This window comes from Sarcophilus harrisii, chromosome 2 (genome assembly GCF_902635505.1).
Source record: "Sarcophilus harrisii chromosome 2, mSarHar1.11, whole genome shotgun sequence".
Classification (NCBI taxonomy): domain Eukaryota; kingdom Metazoa; phylum Chordata; class Mammalia; order Dasyuromorphia; family Dasyuridae; genus Sarcophilus; species Sarcophilus harrisii.
Genome location: NC_045427.1, coordinates 319,250,615 through 319,273,930, shown reverse-complemented (window position 1 = coordinate 319,273,930; position 23,316 = coordinate 319,250,615). Strand labels below are relative to the sequence as shown.

General features: G+C 32.8%; 1 protein-coding gene across 1 annotated transcript in view; it reads right to left on the bottom strand.

Moving 5' to 3' along the window:
• SYT16 (synaptotagmin 16) overlaps nucleotides 1-23,316 on the bottom strand; it is a 165,250-nt gene that overhangs the window by 18,797 nt on the left and 123,137 nt on the right. The window contains exon 4 of the mRNA XM_031952688.1: nucleotides 20,435-20,697. Within this exon, the coding sequence (XP_031808548.1) occupies nucleotides 20,435-20,697 (263 nt within the window). The remainder of the gene's footprint in view (nucleotides 1-20,434; nucleotides 20,698-23,316) is intronic.

The window sequence follows — 23,316 nt, the reverse complement described above, 5'->3', positions numbered from 1 at the left end:
ATGAGATACATTTTCTCTCCACATTGATGAAGTAAGCCAACATTAGCTAAGTGTCTGATAATAGCTTTCTCCCAAGCACTGAAGCTTAGCATTGGTTCTGCTCACTAATAAAGCCATCAAAAAGGTATCATGTTTCATATTTACAAATTAAGCCCAAAAATGAAAGTTTATATGTATTAATGTACTAACAAAGATTTTGTTTGTTTAGATTCTGCTTCACACCATGAATTACAGACATTTCCTTCTTCCTTGATGTAGCACAAATTCCTCTCCACATTTTATGAGTTATTTTAATTTTAGGACTGAAAATATATTACTATAAAAATTGAGGTTTCTTGCAGAATGAGAGGAAAGCTTCCCATATCCTTTCTCTCTTAGCATATTAACACATAAGAGTTTCTATTCAGGGACATTTATCTGAGTAAGTTTCAAGTGATAAAAGTGGTTGCTATAGAGATTGGTTTGAATAAAAATGACATGCATATGTATATGCACAAAAAATACTGGAGAAAAGTCTTCAGAAGATAAGTTGAGCCTTCCCACTGAGAAACTGTCACAATTCTCTGTTCAAATACCAAGTTTTTCTATTCTTAATTACATTGCTTGACTAATTAAAAGTCATGTATAAAACAGACATTTTATCTTGGCCAACAGAGATAATGTGCTCTATCCAACAGAGCTTTAGACTGAGTTTCAGGAAGAACTGGGCTCAACTCCTGCTTTAGAAATAGGTAAGTCAATGAATCAATAAACATTTATTAAGACTTTTTATGTGCCATGCACAATGCTAGATCCCTGACATTGAAAGAAAAAATAAAATAATCCTTCCCCTAAAAAAAGTTATGTTTTATTAGGAAAGATGATCTGCACATTCATTAGGAGATACCAAGTAAAATTTTTGAGAGGGAAAGCATTAGTATTTTGGTTGATGAAAACAGGTTCCCTATAGAAAGTGGTACTTGAATAAAATTAAGGAATCTAAAAATCAGAGACAAAGAGTAAGTTATCAGGCTTTGGAGACAGTATAAAGATATGGAGATGAGATGTGAATATTCTTGTGCAGGGAATAGAAAGGATGCCATTGTCACTGTATCATATAATATTAAGATGGAGGTAAAAAGACTGGAAGAATAGGAAAGGGTCAAGTTATGATAAACTTTAAAAGTTAAAAAAAATTATATTTGATCCTGGAGTTAACAGGAAGCCACTGGAATTTGCATGTTAAAAGAATCACTTTTACAACTGAGGGGAGAATTTTTAAGAATGAAAAGGTACTTGAGGCATAGAGACCAAAGAGCAGGTACTGCCATGATCCAGGCATTAGGTGATAGAGGTATGTATGTACGTAGATCAAACCAAGATTATAGAAAAGAAGCAGAGGCTCACCAAAGCTCTTTGTTGTACCTTCAAAACAACTTTACCCCTCCAAAAACCTCTCTAATCAACTTTAAACAGTGCCTCAATACAAATTCTGGAGTAAAAGAATCCACAAATGGATGGTGTAAAACAATTTTCCGGTCCAAAACAACTTAAAAGGTCAGCAGAAAAGATTTGTTGTATTAGGGTGATAGTAGAGCTCAATTCAATACAAGCCATACCTAGCAAACCAGCAGTAGTCCTTGTAGGTAACTGAATCGGGTGCACTACTGGCAGTTTTTGGACCTCTTAGTCTGCAAACAATAAAAGGATTTTTTCATTGTCCATAATTTGCAGTCTCACTCCCAGAGCAAGAGGAAGCACCAACACACTAGCGCTTATATCTACAGAAGAACTGGGACACTGGTCTCAGATCCAAGGTGGAAGCGAGTCTTTGTGACCACTCATAGACCAGAATATAGGCCAGGGGATTAGTATACACGCCTTTCCCTAGATCATATTACCATGGAAGAACCAAAGACTTAGCTGCAATTTGGAAGATTGCCCCATCATTCCAGAAGCAGAGTCCTATTTGAGCATAAAGTTAAAACTCAAAGAAATAGGCTGAAAAATGAGCAAAGAGCAGTGAAAAGATCCTGACTACAGAAAGTTTTTTTGTGGTGACAAAGAAGATCAAAAAACAAACTCAGAAGAAGAAAACAAAGTCATAACTACTATATCCAATGCTTCAAAGCAAAATATGAATTGGTTTTAGGCCATGGAAGGTTCATTTTTTTTTAAATCAAGTAAGAGAAGTAGGGAAAAGAAACAAGGCATGAGGAATAAAATACACACACACACACACACACACACACACACACACACACACCTATGAAAAAAGAGTCAATAGCTTGGTAAAAGAGGCATAAAAATATACTGAAAAGCTAAAAAACAGACCTAAAATCCAATAAAGAAAAGAGTACTTTGAAAAGTATGATTGGTTAAATGAGGAAAAATAAACAAAAATTCACTAAAGTAAATAACTCCTTAAAAAATAGAATTGGCCAAATGGAAAAAGAGATGAAAATATTCACTGAAGAAAAGAACTCCTTAAAAAATAGAATTGTCTTTAGAACTATGTCCAAAGGGCTATAAAACTGTACATACCCTTTGATCCAGCAGTGTCATTATAAAGAGATCATAAAAAAGGGAAAAGAACATGTGCACATGTGCAAAAAAATGTTTATAGCAGCCCTTTTTGTAGTGGCAAGGAACTGAAAATTTGGTGGAGGCTCATTAATTGGGGAATGATTGAATAAGTTATAGTATATGAGGGCATAGAATATTATCATTCTATAAGAAATGATGAGCAGGATGATTTCAGAAAAGCCTGGAAAGACTTAATATAAATTGATACTGAGTGAAGCAAGAGGAATCAAAAGAATATTGTTCACAGTAACAACAAGATTATGTTATAATCAACTATGATAGACTTGGTTCTTCTCAACAATGCAGTTATCCAAGGCAATTTCAGTAGACTTGAGATGGAAAATGCCATCTGCATCCAGAGAAAGAAGTATGTAGTGAATAAGGATTGCACATAGAACTTTCAGTTTTTGTTTGTTTGCTTCTTTCTTTTTTCCTCCTCATGGTTTTTACCCCTTTTGATCTGATTTTTCTTGTATAACGTGACAAATATAGTAATATGTTTAAAAGAATATCATACTACTTGCTATCTCAAGAAAAGGGGAGATAAGGGAGAAAGAGAGAAAAATTTGGAACACAAAGTCTTAGAAAAACAAATGTTAAAACTACTTTTACATGTATTTGGAAAATATTATTAATTTTTTTTTAAATTGTAGAATTGTCCAAATAGAAGATACAAATTCTTATTGAAAAAAAGCATTTTTAAAAAGGAAAATTGGACACGTATTAGCTAATGACTTTATGAGGCAACAAGAAACAATAACTAAATCAAGAGAATGAAAAATGGAAGAAAATGGAAAACATCTGATTGGAAAAACTATTGACCTAGAAAATTGATCCAGGAGAGATAATTTAAGAATTGTTGAACTATCTAAAAGTCTTGATCAAAGAAAGGGCCTACACATCATCTTTCAAACAATTAATGAAAACTGTCCTGACATTCTAGAAGTAGGGAATAAAATAGAAATTGAAAGAATTTGCCAATCACCATCTGAAAGACATTCCAAAAAGAAAACTCCCAGAAATGGTACAGCCAAATTGCAAAGCTGCTATGTCAAGGAGAAAATATTGCAAACATCCAAAATAAAATTTAAATATCATAGAGCTGTCACAGTCAGCATTAACACAAGATTTAGCAGTTTTTATATTAAAGGACAAGAGGACTTGGAATATTAAATTCTGAAGTTACAATATTACAACCAAGAACAATTGAGTACAATCCTTCAAGGGGGAGGCAGGGGAAGGAATGGATATTCAATGAAATAGAGAACTTTCAAGCCCTCCTGATAAAAAAGACCAGAACTGAATAGAAAATATATATGACTTTCAAATATAAAACTCAATAGAAGCATAAAAAGTTAAACAGAAAAGAAAAATGATGAGGGATTCAATAAGATTAAATGATTTATATTCATATATGGGGAAATTATATTTGTAACTCCTAAACACTTTCTCATTATTAGGAAAATTAGAAGGAGTATGTATAGAGAGCATGGGTGTGAGTGGAATATGATAGGATGTATATATTTTTTTAAAAAGCAACCAAAGGATGAGAAAGAGGAAAGCACTGGAAGAAGGGGAAGGAAAGAGAGAGGCAGAATGAGATAGAATTTTACACTCTATGGGAAGATGGTGGATGTGGGAGAGAGCACATTCACCTTACTTTCATGAGAATTGTCCAAAGAGGAAATAATATGCACCCTCAGTTGAGTATAGAAATCTATCTTTCCATACAGGAAAGTAGGAGAGGAAGGAGATAAGAGAAGGAGGCTATATTGAGAGAAATAAAAGTCAGAAGCAAACCATATTTTAAAATGGACAGAGTGAAAAAAGAGCAAGTAGGATAAAAGAAGAGGAAATAGAATGAAGGGAATATGTATGTAGTAATCATAACTGTAAAAAATAAATAAATCCCAAGTTTATCTGTTAAAGATGGCATTAATCAAATAGAAGTTATAGAAATAAGAGCCATTCCTCAATTGATAAGTGATCAAAGGCAGGTTTTAGAGGAAGTAATCAAAGTTATCCATAGTCATACAAAAAGCAATGCTCTAAATCACTATTGATCAGAGAAATGCAAATTAAAACAATTCCGAGCTAAGATCCCAGATCTACCAGTTGCCCAATGTGACAGAAAAGAAAAATGACAAACGTTGGAGGAGGTGTGAGAAAAATGGTACTAAAGGACAGATGGTGCAGTTTACAATGATTCAACCATTCTGTAGAGTAATTTAGTCCAAAAGACTAAATATCATATTTACTCTTTAACCCAGCAATACCACTCTTAGGTCTATAACCCAGAGAAATAAAAGAAAAAGAAAAACACATGCATATGCACAAAAATATTTATAGCAGCTTTTTTGTGATGCAAAAAAATTGGAAATTGAGGAGCTATCCATCAATTAGGAAATGTTTGAGGAAGTTGCTGAATTTGATTATGATGAAAAACTAAGGCTATTTGTCTTTTGTTCTCGAAGAGAGCCATGATATCAAGGAAGTGATACCATGACATGCAAATGAATTGGATTTAAGTGAGGAAGGGCTGTGCAAGCTCACCTGCCTCACTTTCCCCTCCAGAGTCATCTGGGCCCAGTGGCAAGATACAGATCAAGACCACTGGAGATGGCCCTGGATGCAGTGGGAGACCTTGGTCTTTTTAAGTTAAGGTTAATTGGTCAAATTGAGGTTGTAACCATTTAGTGATTATTGTTAGGAATGGAGGCAAAGAATCTCCTTTTTCTTCTAGCCCAAAAAAGACATTTAAATAAATAAATTTGGGAGAGGAAGACCTTTGGAGTTAATAGCAATTAAGCTTAATAGCAATTTTGTATAACAATCAACTATGAATGAATTAGATAATCTCAGAAATACAATGATCCAAGATACTTCTGAAGAACTTTGGATGAAAATTTTATTCATCTCCATAAACAGAACTGATGAAGTCTGCATGCAAATTGAAGCATGATTTTTCTTTAATTTATGTTTCCTGAGGTTTTTGTCTGTTTTCTTTCACAACAGGAATAACACGGAAATATGTTTTGCATGAATGCACATGTATAACCTATTAAATTATATATAAATTGCTTGTCTTCTCAATGTGAGGAAAGGGAAAAGAGGGAAGGAGAGAATTTGGAACTCAAAAAAATTTTAACATGAACGTTAAAAAATTATTTTTACATGTCATTGTAAGAAAATAAGATATTAAATTAAAAAGAGGAAATGGAAATTTGACAGACTATGGAAAGAGATATGAGAAAGAAAAACAGAGAGAGACACACAGAGATACACAGAAAGAGAGAGATAGAAAAACAGACAGAGACAGAGACAAAGAACTGACTGAAATAAGTTCTTTAAGAAACGGAGTGATCTATCCATTAAGGAGCAAAAGTCAGAAGAAACATTTCCTACAACAACTGAGTTCAACTTTTATCTTACAAAGAAAAATTATGAATGGCTTTCTTTAAAAGAAATTTCATTTATTATCACAATGGACCTGAATAGTAGGACTATCTCCAGAGTGATCTCTAGAGGTGACTAAGGATGGTTGGCATATCTATCATAGTTGCTCAATAATTATTTATTTTGTTTTATTGTTTGATACACTAATAAACTCTCTAACCAGCAAATCTCTTGTTTATTTAAGGACATTAGAGGGACTAAAATTGAGTAATAGATAAACATAATTTTATAGAGAAAAGTTATTCCTCTGTATGGACAATATATATATATATATATATATATTGTATTTAACATATACTTTAACATATTTAACATGTATTGGTCTACGTGCCATCTGGGGGAGGAGATGGGGGGAAGGAAGGGAAAAATTAGAACAAAAGATTTTGCAATTGTCAGTGCTGAAAAATTACCATGCATATATCTTGTAAATAAAAAGCTATAATAAAAAAGGGGAAAAAAAGAAAAAAGTAATTTCTCTAGATCATTTAATAAATAATATTTAATAAAGAGGTTGAGATCTAAGAGCTAATTGACTAATTAATGGAAAGATATGGTCATTTTATTTACTTATAAGGAAATATCAGTCTATAATTTTTACTACTTTTAAAGCTAAGAATGAGACTAAATTAATTTTGTTGTCCTTCACTTTTGAAGATCAAAATGGCATCACTATGTTAGATTCAAGATACCGTGTGTCTCATCAGACCTATATGACCTATATGATTTCAGTATACTCTGTCATGGGTCAGACACAAATAATTACTATGAATATTTGGAATAGATTCTCTAACTTTGTGCATTTCATGTTATTTTGATTCTTTACTCATAGAGCACAGCACCTTCTCTGATGAGGGCACATCATGCTGGGTGGTCCTATGCCAAACATGTCATACAATCAATTCTAAAATTCTTAAGAGAGACCTTAAGAATATCTTTATATTGTTTTTTTCTGACCACACTGAGAACCTTTGTCTGATGTGAGTTCTTCATAAAATAGTCTTTTTGACAAGCATATATTTGGCATTCAAAACATGGCTTTCTTCAGTAGAGTTGGACTGCTTGGCAATTTAGTTTGAGAAAGGACCTCAATGTCTGTTATTCTGCCTAGTGATATTCAGAATCTGCCTAAGACAATTCAAATGGAAGTGATTCAGTTTCCTGGCATGGCACTGGTGTACTGTCCAGATTTCACAAGCATACAACGAGGTTAGCACAATGACTTTGTAGACCTTCAGTTTAGTCAGTCTAATACCTCTCCTCTCCCACACTTTCCTTCAGAGCCTCCCAAACACAGGTAGCTCTGGCAATGCTGTCAATCACATTATCAATGTGGATATCCCTGCAAAGTACATCGCTAAGGTAAGTGAACTTGGCCACAGCATTCAAAACTTCACTATTTACTGTAACTGATTGTTCTATATTATAAGAACAAATAAAGAAAATGAGGCAGTACCAAGTAGAAAGGTGATGGCTTCATATAAACTACAAACTGAGTTGTGAATGCTAAAAACTTGTTACACATAAAGGACATAATTCATATACTTTGTTAGAGATGAAAAGTGCTCTGCTAAGCTTAAAACATTATATAAATGGCAATTATTTTATAATATCCCACTCCTTCATCAAAGTTTTCATCATAATTTCTCAAAAGCAAGAAAAAAAATTTTGATCAGAATTTCAGTCATAATCAGGATTGGATTTCCAGACAGTTCATGTCTACCCAGGAATTCTTCCCCATAATGACCTGTTCCCACTTCTTACCTTCCCCTTAAGACCTTCCATCCTCCCATCTCTATCGTGTCCCTCTCTTATCCTATCTTTCCCCTTGGTTTGAGAACCAAACTATTTGAACTCCATGCACCACTGTACCCACTGCATTCAAACTCCCCTCTGCTGTCTACCCTCTCCCACTTCTACCGCCACCAACTACTTATCTAATGTAGCCCTGTGGGAAAATATGCCTACTTATAGTTCTAATTTCATGTCCTTTTATTTTTCCTGCTCGTAAGGATTAATTAACATTTATAGACCTTTTTATCTATTCCAATGCCAAGATAAAAATTCAATAGCTAATGAGTCTGTCTACACAAACCTGTCAGGTCATCCATTCAGAATAATTAACTCTGTATAAGTTTTCACTTAAGCTGGGAAATCTCAGGGGGAAATTAATGGACAGGACTCCAAAACAGTTCCAAGAATTTTGAACGAGTCTCAATTCCCTTAGGAATTTGTGGTGTCTAGAGTCAACCTAAGGTGCATTTTAGGAGGATGTACAGAGTTCTTTCTTGGGTTGATTGAAGAGATATAATCATGCAGTGCCAAGAATGTCCAAAATGATTGATTTTTTTCAATGCACTTTACCTCTCACCTGGCATTTTGATATTCTTCTCTCATGAAAGTGCCTTTAATTCCATTAATGCAATGAACCTTCCTGGAATGTAACAGATCTTTATATTTTAACCCAGTTTTGTGAATTTTCATTAATTTCACAAAGTCAAACAGTAGAAAGTCAAGATGAGACCTAAAATGCTCAACTTCTCACATATTTATGTTGCACCCTTTCATTTCCTTTACCACAAAACATTCTGTCTGAGAAAATAAGAATTTGTTGTCTCTTTTCAAAAAAGAAGAACCCTATTTTTAAAAAATCTTGGCAGGGGGCTGACTCAAGATAGCAGAGTAGAGGCTGATACTGAATCAGTGGCAGTACTGGTATTTTCCAGAACTCTCAGCCTAGAGACACCAAGGCTCTAGTGTCTGTGGAAGGTGGGACCCTAGAGTACATTCCCAAGAGAGAGTCAGGCATGCAATCAAAGAGAGAGTCAGGCATGCAATCACAGCATAAACCATGTCAGCCATCCCCGATTAGCACAGTCCCAGCCCCAGTCTTGGCCAGCACACTAGATCCTACAGCTACAGTAGGGCAGAAGTACCCCTGACAGCTCCAGGGTAGAAAAGGATCTCTGAAAACAGGTATACGAAATCTCTGAAGCTTGGGACAGTATAGCCTCTACCCTGGAAATAGAGCCCTACTTTAACAAAGAGGTAAAATAGGTTTAGGTTTAATTAGGTTTAATTGATTAATAGGTTAGGAAAATTAGTAGACAACAAAAAAAGTTTCTAACCATTGAAAGTTGTTATGGTGACAAGGAAGATCAAAACAGACATCCAGAAGATGATAAAAAGTCAAAAATCCTATACCCAAAGCCAATATCCAAGAAAAATAAGAATGGGGCTCAGATCATAGAAGAACTCAAAAGGGATTTTGAAAATCATGTAAGAGAGATAGAGGAAAAATTAGGAAAATAGTTGAAAATAGAACAAAAGGAAATACAAAAAGCTAATGAGGAGAAGAATGCCTTAAAAAGCACAATTGGCCATTTGGGAAAGAAGGTACAAAAGCTCACCAAAGAATATAATGCCTTAAAAAAAATCCCACTTATCTCATAGATAATTTCAGAGCAAGAGAAGTTTTTTACAGAACCAAAATCAATACCTGCCTTCTTTACATGCTGATATTTTGAGGTTTCTTTCCTTCTTTATCAAAAAAAGAAGAATGATTCTTTTAGTCTACTAGATTTATAATCTTGGAATCCTCTTCAACTCTTCATCTTCTTCAGCCTAAAAACCAAATAAGTTAACAAATCTTAAGCTTTTCCAGCCGAGAGTCCTTGTGTCTACTCACATAGAATGAATGGACACACTTAATTTAGGTCCTGTCATCTAGATTATTGGAACAACCTCCAAGCTGGTTCCAAGTATCTCAATATTCTATTTCATTTTGCTCTCAAAGTGATTTTCCTAACAGCACAAATCTGACCATGTCAGTACTCTTGCTCAATAACTCTCAGTAGCTTCCTATTGCTTATAGAATGAAATATAAACTCTAAGCACTTATGAATCTGATCTCCAACTATCTTTCTAGACTCATTGTTCCCACTCTCAGCAATTTAGCCAAATTTCAAATATAATATATAAGTATACAATAGCCTTGTATACTTTCTCACACACTACACTCTGCTTCTAATTCCCCACCTCCCCATCTCTAGAATGGTTACTTTCCTCCCCTCCACCTCACAGAATCTCTCTTTTCCTTCAAAATGCAGCTCAAGTATCACCTTCAACATGAAGTAATTGATGATCTCTCCAACTGTAGGTTTTCCCACCCAAACTACCTTGGGTTTAACTATTTTGTGTTCATTAGTATTTTTTAATATGTACTCTTACCATATTTACATGTTTGCTTATTATGTTCCCGGGAAAACCTAAGGTCCTTGGAAGATAAGATTATTTCATACTATGCATATGTTGTCCCATACTCCCATACTGCCTAGCACTTAATAATAGGCATTTAATATCTGTTTGTTGACTGCTTCATTGGAGATATGAACATTTGAATCAACATTAATATTAAAGATTTCTTTTGAACTATTTTAGTATGATATAATTGATGCCATCTATACTTACCCAAATTATACACACCTATAATATATTTCAGGTACTAGATAAAGTATGCAGGTACTGCATAATACTTAATATAGTTAAGAGACAAACAATTCTTACAAGTAGAACTAAATCTCCAAGACAGGCAATTACAGGAACAGCTTCAAAATTGCACTTGAGGTTCTACTGTAGAAGGACCAAATTACAGTTTTTGTCTCAAAATAGATCCCTGATTGAATGGCACAAAGAGATGTCTGGATATTTTCAGAGTCTGAGAATGTTAATCCACTCAATACAAAGTCTTCTATTAAGGTACACAATGAATTTAAACGAAAGGTTACAAACAGTAATCAATTCAGAATCCAGATATATAATATTCAGAGGAATACAATATAGAATCAATCAACAAGTAAACATCTTTTTTATAGCAAGCTAGTCTTCCTCATGACCACCACCACTATTTTAAAAAAAAAACTATGTATTGTATTGTGTGTGATTTGACTTGAGCCTTATCAGGGACACATGGTACATTATGGCTTGCTTTGTATTTATATTCCCATTTATGCTTTGTGCTTCTGCATAAGTGATTCCTTTTAATAATTAAAGTTAAAGAGTTAAGAAGCAGATTTCAACCTCTTCAAAAGGGACCATATAAACATTTGCCACTCTCCAGGTGCTCCAGTAGTCTATATAGAAGGGCATGCCTTTCAAACATTTTTTTTAACAATACTATATTGTCAATTCACTTATTTAGCTACAATCCACAAATTTTATCATCATTAGTATAGTGACACAGGAATTTATATCAACAAAGAAGCACCTATTTAGGATTTATAATTTATATATTTGTATATATTTATATATAATTTATAATAAATATATCAATCAAGAAGCACCTAGTAAGGATTTATATTCTTTCCCCATCATCACCACCACCACTCTTTTCAAAAAGGGTGTTAGTCAGTGGGAATATAAAGAAAAGCAAAACGATTAAAAAAAAAAAAAAAGCTTTTCCCTCAAGGAGTTTACATAATAATATGAGAAAAACACATAGATAAATTGATAAACAAAAGATAGATTGAGAGAAGGAAGACAACCTTAGAGAAGAAGCCCAAGTAGTTAGGAGCACTGAGAAGAGCTCCTACAGAAAATAGAATTGAAGCTATCTTAAAAGAAGCTACTCATGTCAAGAAATGGAAATAAGGATAAAGAGCATTCCAGGTAGGGAAGAAAGCCAGTGACAAGAAATGAAGATGGAAGACAAAATAATAATAAAAATAGCAAATAGTTTAGTTAACAATAATAATATTCATCATATTCCTTTTTTGGCAACTTTGCCAATCTAAAAGGTATTTTCCACTCCATTTTACATTTGTTGCTCTGCCTTTACTTGTTTAAACTTGTTGCTCAACTCCACTGCACAAGATGTTTCTTTCAGGATAAACTCATCACTTCTAAACTCACCACCATGCTACTAAATCAAGCCTTGAATTACTCCACTTCCTTCAGCATCCTCTCCCCTATGAATAAAGGGCTAAGAGGACAAATTACCAAATTCTTCCCAATGCCTTCCTTTACAGAGGAAACTAGACTCTCAAATCAACTGGTTTCAATATCCTCCCACCCCTGCCATCCTTATCCCCCTTAATACTCCCTTCCTCCTTCCTGCTTCCAGTTGTGCATTGTCTCCCCCTTTATATTGTAAGATCAATAATGGCAGGGACTATCTTTATTTTTGTTAATTGTACCCCCTGCACTTAGCACAGGATTGGACACATCATAGGTGCCTAATAATGTTTATTGGATTTGATAGAGTGAAATCTTGTTGCTGCTTTAATTCAAACTCTCTATTAGTGATTGGGATAATTTTTAATGTTAATTGGAAAATTTAAATGAAACATTTTTTTTTAAGATACGTCACTTAGTGATTGTAGATCAGTTCATTTCCTGAGATTTATGTGTATGGCCCTGTATAATAACTGATGTTAATGTTGATGACAATGGGATGCTGCAAAGGACTAAAAAGTCTTATAATTACCAAAAAAAAAAAAAAAATTAAATTGCACTCAGCTTAGCTTTAGTTGCTCTTTTATTTTGTTCTTATTCTTTTAAAACTGTTCATATATAGTATGCGTAGAACTCCTAATTACCCAAAAATATCTGATAAATCAGAGTAATGTATAACTCAGAAATTCTAAATAAATTATAATTTGCTATATGCTGAAACCAGGAAGGCAAACAATACATTAAGATTATAACTATGACATTTCTCTATAGAACAAGAACTAAAAAAATTATAAATTGGGTGAACAGATAGTGAAATAGATATTTTCTCTGGACTGCACTACTTCTCAGACCTCTACAAAACAGAAATATGAGCAAAAATAAAGTAATTTTAGCTGTTTCCATGGTTTAGGACACTCAGAATCCAAAAGATCAAAAACCCGTAAATGACACTCATTATCCCTGAGTTAACTTGATACATTTTTGGTGCCCTGCCCCCATTGCGGCAAGGCTACACTAGCAGACCCAATAACATAAGACAGACTCAGGCTTATATCAAAACCCACCTTGGCACTCTACTCCCCTCTTCCTCTTTCTAGTATCATAAAGACTCAGCTATGGAAATTTACTCAGGCCCCAAGAACCAGTTTGGTCACAGCCCTTCAAGAGCAAAAACCTACTAGAAGCTGCAATCTGGAAACACAAGTGCTGCAAAGCTCTGAATTACTGGTCAGGGAAAGGCAGGTTGCCCAGAGAATTTGGGACCAGAAAGAGTGTGACAGGTTTACAGAACAGACATAGTGGGTTTGGGGAACTGTGTAACACTATACCAAGCTTGAGATAAAGAGTATAGCATTAAGCTGGTAAAAATTCTGACCACAGAAAAATCAGTTGGGGAAGAGGCTAAAAATGTCAAAGATTTCAGGAAGAAGAAACCTCAGAGAACTGGAACATAAACAGATAAATCAACATTAAAAAACCCAGTATCAAAAGAAAATATGGTCTCTGTGTTTTGTAAACAAATTCAAGTCTCTGAATAATTATTGCAAAATTAAGGGAAATGATTCAACGCATGATGAGACAGAGAACCTGTGAAATTTAAGGAAAATATGCAACCATAATGCACTCTTCTTGGGATATTTAAAAGAGAAATGAGAATTATGAGAGCAGAATGTCTAGAATATGAAATTTTGAATTGCAAGGCAAGCCTCACCAAAGAATAGAAAAGGAATAATAGATTGGGAGTGAAAATACAGAAGTGAAAGACAACCCAGAAGAGAAGCAAAAAGAAATAAGAAAAAAAATATGCTCACTATACAAACAAAACTTACGAATCTTGAAGACAGAATACATAGAAACAATCTCAAGAACATAGGTCTTCCAGAATAACAAAATGCCAGAACAAAAACTTCAATTTCATAAAAAAATAAATAATACAAAAGAACTTCCCAGAACTCTTGAACACAGAACATGAAATTCCAACTGAAAAAATTCACAGTTTACCTCCAGAAAAAAAAAAAAAAACTATTTCAATCATGATTCAGGAGACAGATCTTCAAATGCGAAGGAAAGCCTATTTTACCCACTAGAAAAAGGAAGAAGCAATGTGATGTTCTAAAGGTCAATGGAGTGCAGAATATAGCCAAGGGTGACCTATCCTACAAATAAAAGGTGGATGTTCAACAATTAGGAGGAGTTTGAGACATTTTTAGAAAGAAAACCAAAACTGAAAAGATTATCTGTTCTCAAACAACTTTAAACAACAGAAATGCAAGAGGAGTAGGAAAAAAAATAGGTTAACAGCAACAGAATGAAAACAAAGAGCTTAGCACTAGTTCTTTCTATATGTATAGAAGGAGATAGGAAGGCAGAAATCTAGTAAAAATAATAGTGAAGAGGCAGACAAGGGACATTATAGACAGAACCTGACAATACTCTGTCCACAAGTTAATGTTTTTTTTTTAAGGGGACTATTACAGCATAACATGGAAAAGTCTGTGAAAGATATGGACAGTAAGATAAAGAGTGAGTCACAATGCCCCAGGATCAAATCAAGGGCTAATAATGAGAGAAAAATGACCTAGTCTCAGGAAGAGAAAAGCATATAGGACAGTTGATTAGGAGGATGGAGATGAGTTAAAAGGGAAAAAGAAAGAAAAAAACTACTTTGGAGGTGGGAAGGGGGTTCCACTGATAAATTATCCTGTGGGGAAAATGAGACAGAACCTTACCCTGGGTGTGGCCTGGGGATTCTGATATGTAAAAAAGTCCACTTGTCCTGGGAGAGAGGGAATTGGAAACCCTAGAGATAACTGAACACTAGAGGAGTGGGAGAGTATGCACACAAAGTTATTTCCAGTCATATATAGGGGAGAGGGCAAGATCAACAAGAGAAATTTAGATCAGTGAGAGGGAAATGGAGGTACCTTAATTAAGGGGCAGTGTCCTCTCTGACACCTGAAATAATTGACATTGCTCTAGTAGTGAGGCAATTGAAAAGGAGTCCATAATGCAAAGCCTACAAGGCAAGGACAAAATTCACCTAGAGGGCAGAGTTATAACAGATGCATTAAAAGCTATCTCTTTATGATGAACACAGGAAAAAAAAGAGATACATAAATGGTTATAGGAGTTGTAAATCAGAGAATGAGGATGTAAAGTAAACAGAAAGAAAAGATGGATAATGAGAATGGAATGGATTACAAAAATTCAATTGAATAAATAATAACAACACTAAATGAAGGAAAAGACAGGAAGGGTGGATATATAGACTAAGAGAATAAAAGAGGAGGAAAAAGTAAATAACCAGATAAACACAAGAGAAAGGGACCAACAAAAAAAATCACAAAAGAAAAGGGGTAATAAATAAAAAGATCAGAAATGAGAAGAGTCAGTAAAGACAGTATCACTTCAAAAAGATTAAAATAAAAGTAACTGAAGGTACATAGCACAATAAAGCAGAAAAGGAGAAAAGATCATAAAATGAAAAAAATCCAATTTTAGAGACAGATGGAGGAAAACATAAACTTAACTTTAAATTTGAATAGATTAAGCAATACAACAAAATGAAAAACGTGAAAGATTGGATTTTAAAAACACTACAATCTGTTTCTTATAAGAAATACATTTTAAAAAAACTATACACAAAATAAAACTGAGGATATGGAGGGGAGGGAGAGATTACTGTTTCAAGTGAATCATAAAAAGTAAGAGTTACCATCATAATTGATATTAAAGAAAAAAACAAAATTCAAAAAAATAAAAGAAATGAACAAGAAAACCATGTTATGCCAAAAGAAACCATAGACATCAAACTAATATTAGTAATAAACTTACAGGTTCCAAATATCTTAACTTCTAAATTCATCAAGAAACATTATCTGAGCTTGATGGAGACATACATCATAACAAAATAGGAGCAGAAGATTAAGTATCAGTTTTAGATAAGTCAAAGACAATGATAAATAAAAAGAAATTATGGAACTGAATACATTTCTGGAGAACCTACAGATAAAAGATCTATGGCATCTTCTCAATGGGACAGCAAAATAATATAAAATATTTCTCCATATTTCATGGAAATTTTATCAAAAATAAGGAACATTTACAATTGTGCAAAGATATTGTGACAAATGTAAAAAAAATGAAGAAACAATTAACATATACTTTATTTACCACTTTATAATAAAACTGGAAAATGTTCAAGAATCAGAGATAGAAAATATGGACTCAAGTCACAATGTAATATGTATATCTCAAATAATGAATGAATCAAATAAGAAATCATAGAAACAATGAATAAATATGTTTAAAATGTAATGATGAAACAACATAAAAAATTTCTGGAATGTAGCTAAAACTGTCCTCAGAGAAAAATCATATCCTTTTATTCATACATTAACAAAAGAGAAGATTAATGAAATGAATATGCATTTTAAAAATTCTAATCAACAAATAAAATTTTAAAATCACAAAAGAGGAAATATTAAAAATTGGGATAATAGAGATAATTAGAAACAAAAACATAGAGGTGATTTTAAAAACTAATAGGTGGTTCTTTGAAAAGACTAATGAAATTTTTAAAAATCTTTTCTAAATTTATTGTTTTTAAACTTTTTTTAAGTTTGAGTTCCAAATTCTATTCATCTCTCCAGTCCCTCCCCTACTAAGTACAAGCAATGTGATAGCCATTATACATTTGATATTATTCAAAAAATATCTCCATATTAGCCACATCACCAAAAAAAAAAAATCTATACAAAGAAAATTTTTTTTAAAATTCTGCTTTCAGTTAAATCCATTAGTTCTCTTTGTCTGGAGGTGAGCAACTATTTTCATTGTTAGTTCTTCCAAATTGCCCCGGATCGTTGAATAGGTCAGAGTAGCTAATTCTTTTGCAATCAATCATCATCCCAATATTATTATTATTGTATACCATGATCTTCTGGTTCTGTTGACTCCATTTTCCATTGATTCATATGTCTTCCCAGTTTTTCTGAAACCATCCACCTCATCATTTCTTATAGTATAATAGTGTTCCATCAAAATGATATACTTATCAGCCATTCATTAACTGATATATAAGCCCTACATTTCCAATTCTTTATCACCATAATTTTGGACATAGGGGTTCTTTGAACTCTTTGACATAGTTAGTGGTATTTTGGGGTCAAAGAGTATGCCCAGTTTTATATAGTGCTTTGGACATAGTTACAAACTGTTCTCCAGAAAGCCAGTTCACTATTCCACCAACAATTCATCAGCATACCTATTTTCCCACATTTCCTCTGGAATTTGTCATTTCTGGTCAGTATCAGGTGGTTCTAGCCATCTTAATTTGAATTTTTCTAATCAATTGTGATTTAGAGCATTTTATATGAATATAAACAGCTTAAATTTCTTCTTCTGAAAACTATCTGTTCATATTTCTTTACCGTTTATCATTGGAGAATGGTTCTTATTTTTATAAATCCCTACATATTTGAGAAATTAAGCCTTTGTTAGAGAAACGTATTCTTTAAAAGTTTATATTACTTCATTCTCTGTGGTGCTTTTTATCAAAATGTGGTTTCCCTAATTATCTTGTTTTAATGGGTCTATTTTCCTTTTGGAAAAGACTAATAAAATTCATATATCCTTTGATAATCTGATTAAAAAGAAGAAAGCAAAAAAATCAAATCAATAAATTAGCAAATAAGCAAGGTAAAACCATACCACAACCAACAAAAATAAAAAGAATAATTAGAATATATGCACAGATCTAACAAAACTGGTAACACAAAAGAAACAAAGACAATCTTTCAAAAACATAAAATATCCAAACTATCAGGAAACAAGATAGAATGCTTAAGTAACTCAGTCTCAGAAAAGAAAAAAGATTTAGCTGTAGAGAAGCCACCGGGGAGGTGGGGTGGAGAGAGAGAAACCTAAAAACTTCTGAACCCTATGGATTCACTGGAAATTTTATTAAACTTTTAAAAAAGAGTAACGAGAGTATACAATTCAAAAATTGAGAAAGAAAACATCTTAACAAAATCATTTTGTGAGACAAATATAATCCTGCTACTTAAACCAAGGAAAGATAAAACCATGAATTAGTTCACTAATGAACATTGACTCAAAAATTTTAAACAAAATCTTCTCAGACTACTAATCTTTCAATAAATCATTATTTATGATCGAAGGGGATTTATGCATGTTTCATACATTGGATATGTTTCAACATTGAGGGAAAAAATCAAAATAAAGGATCATATTAAAATCCAAAATATCTACAAGTACATTAGTACCTGAATAGATAATATAAAAAGTTATTGACAAAGTGCAGCATTCTTTTATGCTTAAAAAAACCTTCAAAATATAGGCATAGAGTAACCTTTTTTGAACCATAAAATATATATCTAAAATTAAAAGCAAATCTTATATGCAACATAGATATACTAAAACCTTTTCCAATAAATACAAGATTGAAACAAGCATGTTCTGTTTTCCCACTATTATTTAATATAATTTAGGAATGCAAACAATAACAAGACAAGGGAAAAGAATTAATGGAGAAAAATGGAAAGAGATAAAATTGTGTTACAATTTAATTTGGGAAATCTCAAGGAATCATCAAAGATAATAATTGAAACAATAGCTTCAGCAAAGTTGCAGACTACAAAATTAATATTTAAAATCAACAATATTTCTATATAATACTAAAATAACACAGAATAGTAGAAAGGGAAACATCATTCCTAATAATTACATATCTGGGGATAAACCTCCCAAAATACAAAAATAAGACTTGTTTATATCATAAAATCCTCACTTTAGAAATAATCTAAGAATTTGGAACAATCTAAATAGATGGATGAGTATTGAATGTTCATGACTAGACTGTACTAATAAAAATAATAATATTAAGAAAATTAACATACTTTTTAATGCTTATGCAAATTATTAAAGGGACACTACAGAGCTGGATAACACATTTGAATTGGAAAAACAAAAATCTAAAATATTGAGGAAAATTATGAAAAGGAGTAAGGATAAAGAGGTGATACCACTTACACATTTCAAATTACATAAAAAACAACAGTCTTCAAAACCATCTATTATAGGTTAAAGAATAAAGTGCAGTTCAATGAAACAAACAATGCAGAAACAATAGAATTCAATAACCCAGTATTTGATAAAGTGGAAAATATAAATTTCCTAGGGGAATTTAAACTAATACTAGCCACCACATTCCATAATATATGCTAAGTATATATATGTATATGACCTTATTATTAAAGAGCATACTAATAAAAATTAGAAGAGAAATAAATCATGTCCCTCTCATAGTTATGGATAATGTATATAGTTTAACTAAATAAGAAAGACGTAATTTCAAAATATGAAATAGATTACTGATTACTTAACAGTGAAAATCTTCAAAGAAAACTTTAATGTATCAAGAAAAAGAATGGAAATAATCAAATAGGGAAAAAATCCTTGTGTCAAATATTTTCATAATTCATATTTTTATACATATTATTGGTATTATACATATATGAAATATATTTATGATTAATACCCATTCCCCCAATAGATAAATGTTCAAAGGATATTAACAGCTTCCAAAAGAAAAGATTCAAAGCATTCAAAATCACATGGAAAAAATGCTCCAAATCACTAATGATAAGAGAACTATAAATCAAAACAATCACAAGGATACCCTAAATGGTAACAATTAATTCTGGAGGAGTTGTGGAAAGAAAGATACTCTCATACATTGTTAGCGGAGCATTAAAATGATATGTCCATTTTGGAAAGCTATTTGGAATTATGCAAATAAAAAGACTAAAATGTCCACACCCTTGAAATAGAGGTGAAATAGAGACTCCATTTGTGGGTTTATATGCCAACGAAATCATTCATAAGACAAAAAGTTCCTTCTACACCAAAATACCTAAAGGAACCTTTTCTGTTATTAACTAAGAATGTGAAATAAAGTAATTCAACAAGGGAATGGTTAAACTAGTTGTGATATATGGATGTAATGGAAAACTATTATCTTGTAAAAAAAAATGTTATGTGTAATGTATACAGAGATCTATATGAACTCAAAAAACGTCAAATAAACAGAGCCAAGATAACAATATACATTGTAACTACAACAATGACAACAATGTAAATGGAAAGAATAATCATACATCAAAAATTCAAAAGTAAATGAAACAAAACTGTAAAGTGTGACTCAAATGAAAAGATTATATGTCATGGATTTGGGATGTCTACAAGTGTTACACATTGCATGTGTTCTTGAACTTTTTCTAGGAATTAATAAGATATGTCGACTTTTTTCCCTCTAAAAATATTCTAGTTATCATATGGGATAGTTTTCAGCAAGGGGAAGGGAAAGAAATACATGGGATACTATGATGATATAAAAAACAAAAAAATACTAATAAGATCTTATTAAAAGTTGATAACTTGCCTCTGGGCTCCAGGCTGAGGAAGTATCAGTGGAATAAGGTTCTTCAAAGCCTGGGTTGCTAAAGGATGTCTCTATCTCCTGGTTCCTTTCTGTGGCTTGCACACCAAAACTTTGAGTCAAGATGGCTTCGTGTCCTCCGGTTCTTTCTTCTCCAACATCCCTATTCTCAGATGCAGTCCTTGAATCCACAGAAATGTGATCATATTCACCATAAGAAACATTATCTTGGTAGGTTGGTTGGCTCAATCCATCCAAATCTAAATCTGAAATAAGAAGATAATTTCAAAATCATTAAAGTTTCTTTTATTTCTCCTGATATTCAGTAAAAATTAACAATGCTGTTAACAAATACCTGAGATCTCTTTAGCCCAGATCCTACCAATATCAAATATCTGACTTAAATTTGATAATTAGAAAATAAGTGATTTGTCAACATTAAAAATAATCTCAGCTCAAGGAGAAAATTTAACTATGCAATGGGAATTCTTATTTCCTCAGTATTATGGAAAATTTCTGATTCAATCACCAAGTCCCTATCACTACATATGTCCCACAGAAGCATTATTTTATCGAACATTATAAGTTATGAAGAATATATGTTTATTCTAAACTACTAGAAATCTATAGAAACTATTTTTGGGGTGAATCTAGAGGCTATCAAACTATCCCTCTTTTAATATCCTCAAAGTTACTCATAGGAAGACACACAGAAAGTTAGTAAAATCATTTAGGAAGGAAGTAAGCAATTAACTGCTTTTCTCATTTCTATTCATTTCTACTTGAGGCCTTTCCTATCTCCTACTTTCTAGTAATAGGAAATCCAGATCCCACTATTAGGGGTTTTTCATAGGTTGTCAAGTTTTACTCCATCTTACCTATCTTATATTATTTTTTATGTACTTCTACAATGAGCTAACAAACTAGCCATGATCAGCCCCAATCTTTGCTCATATTGTTCTTATAAACCATCTCCTTTTCCAAAATTCCTTATTACCAGAAAGGGTACAATGATTCTCTCAGTCATCATACTTGAAACCTAGATATTGTCCTTGATTCCTCACTTTTTCAATTCCTAATTTCAATTAGTTGGACTAAGTCCTGTAATTTTTACCTCCATAATTTCTCTAGTATATGTCCTCTTCTCTTTTCTAATACCTACTGTATCTCTAAGATCTAGTGTGCTAAAGCAACAGAGTTCTGCTTTGCTGGCTCTGAGGCCAGAGCTGAGGCTAGGGCTGAGTTTGCCCTGGTGTGACCTCCTCTGTGCTGGACTCCCACCTTGGTTCCCTCAAACTTCTCTGCTGACCTTCCAAATACTCTTTGCTGTTTCTGGGCTGAGAAGTCTAGAAAGACCAGTAGTGACATTGATTGAGAGGTACCTAGACCCATTCCTACTTTACTAATATGGGACTGGGGCTGAGGCTGGTGTGGGATTTGCTGGCATTTTCTGCACCAGGACTATGGCTGGGCCTCCACCCTGGTTCCACAGATTTTTTCTGCTGACTTTCTAAATTGTCTTTGGCTGGAAAAATATTTTAGTCCATCTTTTGGGCTGTTCTGATGCTCTAAAATTTGTTTACAATCATTTTTAAGGAAATTTTGGAAGGTTTGGGGGAGAAGTTAGGTGAGTTTCTGCTTTTACTCTACCATCTTGCCTTCACCTCAAAGATCTCATTTCTCAAATATATAGAGAATTGAGTCAAATTTATACATTTAAATCATTCTCCTAATGGTAAATGATTAAAGGATATGAAGAGACAGTTTTCAGAAGGAACCAAAGCTATCTATAGTCATATGAAAAATGTTCTAAATCCCTATTGATTAAAGAAATATAAATTAAAACAATTCTGAAGTATCATCTCAGATCTACAAATTTGCTAACATGGCAGAAAAAGAAAATTACAAATATCAGAGGGGATGTGATTTTTACAAAAGGCATACTAATGCATTGTTGGTAAAGTTTTGAACTGGTCTAACCATTCTGGAGAACATTCTGGAACCATGCCCAAAGCAATAAATAAAACTGTTCATACTCTTTTACTAGCAATCTCACTACTATGTCTATATCCAAAAGAGATAAAAAAGTAAAAGGATCTCTATGCACAAAATTATTTATAGAAACTCTTTTGTAATAGCAAAGAATTGGAAATTGAGGAGATGTCCATCAAAAAAAGAAACTGCTGAAGAAGTTGTGATATACGATAAAGATAAAATACTATTGTTCTGTGACAAATGATGAGGAAAACGGTATTAGAAAAATCTGGGTATAATTACATGAACTGAGGCAAAATGAGATGAGCAGAACCAGGAGAGCAATATAAACAATAACAACACTTTTGTATTATGATCAACTGTGAATGATGTAGCTATTCACAGAAATACATTGATCCAAAGCAATTATAAGACATGATAAGAAATGTTATCCATCTCCAGTGAAAGAACTGATGGCATCTGAATGCAGTTTGAAATGAAGCATACTTTTAAATTTTTTTTCTTTATTTTAATTGGGAGAGGGAGGTGCTTGTGTTTTCTTTTGCAGCATGGCTAATATGGAAATGTTTTGTGTGACCATATATGTAACAAGTGACAAGTATAAATCATTTGTCATCTTAAGAAGAAGAGAGGGGAAAGAGGTTTAAAGAGCATTTGGGATTCAAAATTTTAAGAAAACAAATGTTTTAAAAAATGTAACTACAACTGAGAACAAATAAAATTAGGAGAAAGAACTTTTCATAATCTGATCTTTTCCAACTTTTTGAAACATTTTATTCTCTTTCTATACTCTGTTGTCTAGTGACACTGGTCTCTGTTATTCTTCACACATGACCCAAGCTTGCAATTCTTCGTGTTCATCTCAGTCTCCTCATTTCCCTCATTTACTT